Below are 8,512 nucleotides of genomic sequence, written 5' to 3'. Positions count from 1 at the left end.
GCAGCGGCGTTCAATATGAAGGAGATATTTGGGACAATTTGTGGGTTTTTATCCAAGTGAGGCTTTTTTTTCCATTCTCATAAATGCAGGCATAATTAGGGTAATTTTTGATGTAGCCCGCTGATTACAGCGTTTTTACCGTCAAAGATAATTACCTGTAATTTTCTACCACTTTTAATACTAAAAGGCATCTTTATTTGGATTTGAGGTAGCACAGATGGAACAAAAGGGAAAATTATTCGGTTATTCACATACAAATTGCCGAGAAGAGTGAGCGCTCGGGATATTATCTGAAATTACAACGCTGAAAAGCTTCATGCAGCTGTCAAGTCGCGGATGTCCCACTGGCGCACATTCAGTCTACCTGGGGGCCCCCCAGACGTGGGGCCTATCTGCTTCGTGGGCCATGTGCACCCTGATCTGTGGGCTGCAGGGAGCCCGAGGCAGGAGTCGAGTAAACATCAACAAAGCTCATAAATACGCAGTTGGGTTATTCAGCAAGGAGAAGTGACATGTTTCATCATGTTTTTGCAAATGGAAAAAGGCTTTGATGAGCAAAATCAGAGAAGACTAGATAGATAGATAGATAGATAGATAGATAGATAGATAGATAGATAGATAGATAGACTGTAAAATCTGACAAGTTCATTTTACTTTCATCTAGGAAACTGATAGCCTTGAAAAATGTAAGTAAATATAACTATTAATTTTAATTTGTTTACTTTATATCTAATTATTAATTTTACTTAAATGTAGTTATATTTACTTTAATTGTGTAGTTATTGCAACTTAAAAATTACAAATTCATTTAAATCAATCTTTCTACATTTTAGTAACTTCAGTAAACCAAGTTTACTGTGCTATATATCTGTATTGTGCTCGTTGCATACTAGTCAATCATATTTGTCTATTCCTAAACATGTTAAAACAGAACTCGCAGATCACCTAAATTCATAATTGGCAAAATCCTCTTTGTCATGATCAAGTTAAGTCAGATTAACATGGTTTACTGAAGTTGCTAACACTTGGAAAGAACAAAGTAATTTCACTTGTCATTTTTAAGTTACAACAGCTTCACCGGATTAAGTTAATACAGCTAAATTTCAAGTAAGCTCAACACTAAGATATAAAGCAAATATAAAATAAGATTGATAGTTATTTTTTTATGTTTTTACATTCCTTTTTCAAGGTAATCGGTTTATAGATAGATAGATAGATAGATAGATAGAGATGCAAAGTGCAACTGAGTGACAGATATGGGGGTGGGGGGTTGCAAAAAGGGATGTGTCACTTCTTGCTCTGTGAGCTCTAGCAGTAGCTGATGTACCATACAGCAGGCTTTTCATATAAAAGCTCCTACAGCACCTGACAAGATCACACTGCACATCTCAACATGCACACCTCAGCAGCACCAGAACAAGCTTCATAAACACAACCACAATCCAAATATTCTCTCCAGTGCAAAAAAAAGCAAATGCAATATGTTTCCAATTTCTTTGCCACAGACTAAACGTGTAAACTGAAGAGTATATACATCCTATAGTGTCAACAGCCTCGTCTAGGATCAGGACTAGTCACAGGACAGAAAATATAAGACTCATCCTTACCCTTCTGCGCTTGTACAAGCTCTGCACGGTTTTACTGCTGGTGGTTGAATAAGCAAATCCAGGTGGGAAAGTGTTTGCACACCCCGGTAAGCTCTTATATATTGCCTGCAAAATTAGCTGTTATTACTGTCACTGTTTAGTGATGGCGAGTTTGGGAAAAAAAAGCCCTCTGCAATCAAGAACCAAGCGCATCTTTGCAAATTATAGGTAATTGTCAATGTCCAGATTATGATAATGGAGGCCCTAATCCTGGAGAATAATTATTGTGGAGTGTTACAGTTGAAGCTGTCCAGTAAAGCTAACTGTCATTATTTAGACTCGATTTGCAAAACGGGGGGAAACTAGCTGAGTGGAAAATGTTCGGTTGGAAATAAACGGGGGCTCTCGATATAATGGCACCCACTAGTGTGAGTGTGTGTGTGAACGCGCGTACTTGTGTTTGAGAGAGATGGATAGTGGGGAAATACAGTGCGTGTGAGTGAGATTTGAAGGCCTGCGTGTGTGCGTGTGTGCACGAGGTTGCGCGCACCTGAGTGTTCTTGAGCGCGTGCACGTGCGTAAAATCTAAATTTCTCGAGTGACCTGCTCGCGTTGTAATTACGGGACTAACGTTTAGCCTACAGCAGAAATTAGGCTGCAAACAACAGCAGCAGCAACAAGCACAGTGGCGTTTTAGATTAAGAAGGGCATTTTGTTTGCTCCTGCGTGTGTGTGTGTGTGCGTGTGGGGTGTGTGTTCAGTTTGGGCTGCAATCAGGAGGAGGAAGAGGATTCTGTGTCAGGTGGAAATGGTAACGCGCATGGGTCAGTGTGTGGGTCAGATACTGTGTTGTTTAGTGTGTGAGAGACAGAGAGGAGGGGGACTTTTGTGCAACATCGTTTGTAAAAACTCACTTATATGATCTTTGCGCGTATGGCCAGGCAAATTCAATTAGATCAATTTTCAAATCCCAAATGTTTCCCACAGTGGCACGGTTTGTTTAGTTTTTTTTTCATTTTCTTTTCTTCTCGGAAGCAGCGATGGTATTACTGCCTGCTAATAACATGGTGAAATTGTGGAGGATTTTTTTTTCTTTTTTTTTCCTCTCTTTTTTATTTCACCCGGAAGGTGGGCTGCGGCCGGGAGTGGCAGAGCTCTGGAGCCGGTCTACCCCCACAGGAATGCGGATTGTCTCAGATCTCCGTGCCGCCCCCCTCGCCTCCTCTCTGCCATTCAAAGCGGCTAATTGTAGGGGACACAAAGCGAGAGCGACTGCAGACTGTCTGCTGCAGAAGAGCAGGCTTTTTCTTTACAGACGAGCGGGAACCAGATGAAAGTTTCAATCAGGTTCTCCACTAAAACACAATGAGAGTGATAAAAAAAAAAGTGATCATGCTGGAGGTAATCAGACGCACTGAATATAATAATAATAATAACCATAATAATAATTCAGTAAGCTATATTTCAATATTTCATTTAAAATATGGGTGTTATTGTAATAATTTGGGTTACTTTAAAAAATATGTAATATAATAATATCTGGAAACAAAGCCTATGATATCAACAGAAATCTGATTTTATTTTATTTTTTAAAAATACTATCAAGAAAATGATCTACTACTGACCTTCACGGACACAATTCTATTCTCAATAAAATAATGTTATATTTTACAGAAATCCCAATGGAAATCTTAGAAGACGAAACGAAATGAATAAAGAAACACAGCTGAGGTGAATGTAATTATTATGGGGTAAGGCTAACAGTGTAACACAGTAGCCATATTTTCTAAGAAATGTGTTTACAATAATAGCTTTTAAAAAATTAAAATCTGTTTAATAAATCATAATTTTGCGCTGTTTTGCTTCCATAAAATCGTATATAAAAATGAGCCTCAAGGAAAATAAAGGCATGTTGCTAAAAAAAAAAATCAAATCAGATATTAATATCCATGTCCATGGAAACTGGTGAATCTGTGTAATGTTTTTTAATTTAAAAAAATAAAAAATAAAATTTTACAGACTAAGTAGCAAGATTGTGGGTGTTACGGCGACTCAGGATTTACGACATTTTAAAGATTCGTTTCAGCAGCTTTGATTTGCAACCTTGAAACGTGGAAGGTGGAAACGTCACCTGAGGCTCCCAAACATAATTTACGTCTGTTAGTCTTTGTCGTGATTTTCAGTGTAAATAACTGAGGGTTAAAATAACAGGACACTGCATTGAGGCCGGAGGTTGCAAAGTTCCATTGTCCATTTAAACGTTTAATAGTCTTCCAAAAAATGCAATAAATTACATGCACACATTTACACATTTTACACGTTTCTTCTATGACTGTCATCAAATACATTGCATATTCCTCTGAAATTTGAACACGAGTCCCATAGAAGGAGAAAAAAAATAAAATGAACAACAGGGGTGGGGGGCTTCAATATAACGTCCCCGCTCCAAGAGCCAACGAGTGCTGTATCGAGTTAGGGGTCGGCAGGTGGGCAGTCATGGAGCTGCCGGCTGAGGTGTACCATGAGCCCGAGTTTTCCAAAAAGTTAGACGCCGTCGTATTGATGTTTTGTGGCTGTAGGCTGTGCGGCCTGGAGGGGCCCTGTGTGTCCCAAACGGCCGGGGATTGTGGAGAGTTGCACGCCATGGGGTCGCTGGAGCTGGGGCTGTGCTCCGGTGGAAGCTCGCCGTTTTTCATGATCTTCTTCATTTTTGATCTCCTGTTCTGAAACCAAATTTTGACCTTAAAAAAAGAGCAGAAAAAGCAGCTTTAATATTTCATATAACCTCAGACAACAATAGATTCAGGGGAGGCGCGGTGCGTAAAGGCGCACCAAAACAGTAATTTTTCGACCAACACGCATTATAAAACATTTTGAAAAATGAAAATGTATTACAAATAATCTCTAATACCCCACCTGTGTTTGCGTGAGTCCCAGCGACGCAGCCAGCTCGGCTCTCTCCGGCAGCGCCAGATACTGTGTGTTCTGAAACCGCCTCTGCAGGGCGGCCAGCTGGAAGCTGGAGTAGATTGTGCGGGGTTTCCTCACTTTCTTCGGCTTTCCATTTACCATTCTCACCTCGGGCTCGCTTATATCTTTTTCTGTTGAAATAATCATACCAAGAATGAGCACGTGTGCTTAATACAAACTATTTTTAATCTTATTTTGGCGTTGTCGCCTAAATATCTTAAATTATAGGAAAACATGCACAAAATGAATTCCAGGCTGGCAAAAAAAATAACCACGAGTACTCCTATAAATCTTAAAATATTATATTAAAGTGGTTTCAAATAAAACTTGGCATGCTGCTTTTCTAGCTCCAGATTTCACATTTTAGCATTTTTACGCAGAGGGAACACTTAAATAAAACAACTAAATCATAAAATAAGATTACATATAAATATTAGCTCACTTATTAAGTACATGTGATTATTAAGTAATGCTCTGCTCTTATATTTTTATTATTATTATAATAGTAGATAAATCTGCGGCCCGTACCTTGTGGACTCGGCTGGGCTTGCACTCTGCTGTAAGTCCCAGCATACTGGTGGTAGGCGGGGGTCGTGTACGAGCTGTAATCAGTGTAGGATTTTGTCGAGTAATTTCCAGCGGATCCGTTTACACTCGGGTACTGGTACTGGTAGGCATTGAGCGGCTTCCCGTACGAGGTGGAGCTGGGCGAGCAATAGCCGTGAGTGACTCCCGCGGCAGGACTGTAGTAGCCAGAATCCGTGGCGGTGGACTCGGGTAAAGTAGGAGATTCCTGAGACGGATGGTGCATCGTGGAGAGTTGAAACGAGCTCTGGAAGTCAGTTTTCACAGTCGGGATCCTCCGGTCGAATACTCCAGTCATACTTCGAGAAGGGAGCTTTTGTTTAATTTGATTTGCAAGACGAAAAAACGAGGCAGTCTGACTCCAAAGTGGTGTGAAAACTACACTGGCATTGTTGAAAAAGGCTCTCAGGCCGTCGGGCTCTGGTGAAGACTGCAGCCAGCCCCGCAGCAAAGACTTGGTTAAATCCTAAATCGCGCTCTTACGCACTGCAGGGAGGATCTGGTTCCATTGGCCAAGGCGCACACAGACACAGCTACACCCAATTCACTCAGCCAGCTTTCTTATAGGGGGGAAACCACCCGGGCTATGAGGCTGCTGCATTGTTGTGTTTTTATACCATCAATCAATGGGAGCAATTAAAGTGTTGGCCGTGTCATCAATCGACGTCTTTTTAAGGAGGATGGATTAGAGGGACAAAACCTCATTACCAAAAAGGCTTCCTGATGTAAGACTGACCGCTTATTACGATTGTCTTCATTATTTTTTATTTATACATTTTTTATTAAATCAGACTCAGTGTTATTCTACAAATGTTTTGAGCCAAATAACTCCAAAATGACAAATCACATGTTTCAGTCTTATCGCAATAGAAATAGGCTGATACATAACACAGACATATTATTGAGCGAACTGGTTATTATTTTCAATTTCAACAGTCACATATCAGATTATTCTAACCCATCCTGATCTAACAGTGTTAAATGTCCAATATATTGTCAGATGCAATATATTTTATGTGCAATATAAAATATACTCCATGCCCGACAATAGTTATCATCCCACATAAACCATTTTTAAATCCATGCCAACTGCTCTTTGACTGACGTGTATATTGATGCCAAAATTGACCTGCTCCCCCAACGGTATCATTAAAGATTCATCGTATCTTATCTCATCTTAAAACCTGCTGCAGAGCGTGTAAAATCAACGCACTCAGTGAGTCCATTCAGTGGTGAACAGCGCCGACCAGCGGACAAACTGAGGAACTGCACTCAGCAAAAAGAAATATTTTGACAAAGCTTAGGTGGACGAGGAATTTAATATCACCTTCAAACAGGTATTAGGCCGATATTAAATATGATGTTATTCACTCTAAAAGCGTATTAACCCTTTAAAACCTGGTTCGACATCAGTTCTCTTGTACTTCGTTTAGACGCCTCTCACAAGCTGTTTAACCCCTTTTGAACCCTAACCCTGAGGTTTGATTTCTTTCCAAAACACGGAGAAAAAAGGGCAATGACCAACTTGGCAAGAAATGTTCCACAAATGTAAAGAAATTAGTAAAAGGTGAGTAAGAAAATGACCTGAAAATTAGTTTTGAATATAGGAAAGGGAATTATTAGAAATTTATCAAAAATGAGGGAAAAATGAAATAAATAATAAATATAAAATGAAATAAATATAAAATATATTTATAATTTATTATAATAATACATCCTAAATTGTGTTACAGGGAAAAAATAATTTTTTTACACGTTTTTTCCGGTAATTTTCTTGTTTTGATTTTTTACAAACACCATCACTTTTTTGGGGAGGTAATTTAAAAAACAAACCAACAACTTTTTACTGAATTTTTGCTATTTTGTGGGGCCATGAGCAGACCAAACAACGCTTTTTGAATTCACTTTATATAGTTGTCTGATGCGTTAATTGTCCAGTCTGTAAGTGTCAACTCGTACAACTAATACACCCTGCTACTTATTATATCGTTTATGCATATGTCTCAGTTACTTTTTCATTGCTCTTTTATCACTTCATTGGTTCTTCACAGATCAACATTGTTCTCAAAAATATATTTCATGCCATTCAGCTCTTACCTGTGTTTCACTTCAAGTCCAGTGCTTTTAATCCAGGTTGCACCTAATAGCCGGGTAGAAATTCAAATAAATAAATATTCTACACCTGGTCTAAATTTCAGTGTCTTTCTACTGCTTCAAGTCGACAAGTTATCTCAACAAACTAGCAGAACTCTCCTACAACGTTTTTATGCTTTTATCACATCAGCGACTGACCGAGTAAACAGAGCAGGTGTTGGAGAATTGTTTAAATATTTTCAAATGAGCTCACCTGACTTTGGTGCCCCGGAAACACACACACAAAGAATTACTTCCTGTCTGTCCTGTGGACATTTTTTTAAATTCGGTTTTTGAGTTCATATTTTTTTAAACCGCGCCAGTATTGTTAGCTGCCTGACAAATGGCCATGTTTTTTTTTTCTTTCTTTCTTCTTTTTTAAATCAAGAAAACTCTCTTTACTGTGGTTGTGCGATTTGAATTCGGGTCAAGGCTGTGAGCGCGCAGCGTGCGTCTGACGTCACTGAAGAGTCAAACTGACAAGATAGTTCCCCCCTCATTCATATCCACGCCGTTGCTCCTCAGGGCGAAACCGTTTCACGAGTGTGTCACTTCTGAAATTAACAGATAAATAGCATCAGTTTTTCATAAATGTCAGTTAATCTGAACAGTGAATAATTCATCAAATCAGCAGAACATTTCCCCTTTAAGTCTTTACCAAGAAAAGGGTAATGGCAATATTTTCACTATGTTTTATGTCCCTGGCGCTACAAAAAAAAAAAAAAAAAAAAAACATTTATTTATTCATTTATTTATTTAATTCAACAGACCCCATAGTTTTTGGGTTTTTTTTAAAAATGAAGGCCTCTTCCAAACAGTTGAGATGACTATTCATTTTAATGGTAAAACAGAAAGAAAAAATCTAAATTACAAATTATTTACCATATTAGTGATTGTAATTTGCTAGTATACAAACATATATTAATTTGTGACCACTGAAATAGTTGTATTACTAGTGATAATATTATTTCCAAGCATATTTACCATTAGGGCTATGGTGCTTTGAAAATGTCTGAGAAATAGTGCAAAATTGTACAGATATAATTTATTTCACCAAATATACAATTAACAAAATTTCATTATATGGTATTAACAACGGTGAATATTCATCCTTTTTTTTATATTTAATAAAAAAATCCAACTGTATTATTTATTATTATTAAAGGCCAGTTCAACTGGTAAAACATGGCTTTAAACAGTAAAAAAAAATCTTTTTTCCATCATTTTTTCCATTGTAT

General features: G+C 38.2%; 1 protein-coding gene across 1 annotated transcript; it reads right to left on the bottom strand.

The window, feature by feature from the left end:
- Positions 1 to 3,799: 3,799 nt before the first annotated feature.
- dlx5a (distal-less homeobox 5a) lies at positions 3,800 to 5,662 on the bottom strand. Its single transcript, XM_042506759.1, has 3 exons — positions 5,085 to 5,662; positions 4,503 to 4,687; positions 3,800 to 4,327 (listed from the first exon to the last, which is right to left on the bottom strand). Exons 1-3 carry the CDS (start codon positions 5,437 to 5,439, stop codon positions 4,013 to 4,015), a joined length of 855 nt encoding a protein of 284 aa, XP_042362693.1. The 5' UTR covers positions 5,440 to 5,662; the 3' UTR covers positions 3,800 to 4,012.
- Between the last annotated feature and the right edge of the window lie 2,850 nt (positions 5,663 to 8,512).

The sequence above is a fragment of the Plectropomus leopardus genome, chromosome 18 (assembly GCF_008729295.1).
Source record: "Plectropomus leopardus isolate mb chromosome 18, YSFRI_Pleo_2.0, whole genome shotgun sequence".
NCBI lineage: Eukaryota > Metazoa > Chordata > Actinopteri > Perciformes > Serranidae > Plectropomus > Plectropomus leopardus.
Note: the sequence above shows the minus strand (reverse complement) of the source record. Positions and strands in the feature narration are given on the sequence as shown.

Coding starts and splice junctions, on each gene's coding strand:
- dlx5a (XM_042506759.1), bottom strand. CDS start 5,439: ATGACTGGAGTATTCGACCGGAGGATCCCGACTGTGAAAACTGACTTC. Junction 4,688..5,084: donor AGCCCAGCCGAGTCCACAAG/GTACGGGCCGCA, acceptor TTATTTCAACAG/AAAAAGATATAAGCGAGCCC. Junction 4,328..4,502: donor TGGGACTCACGCAAACACAG/GTGGGGTATTAG, acceptor TCTTTTTTTAAG/GTCAAAATTTGGTTTCAGAA.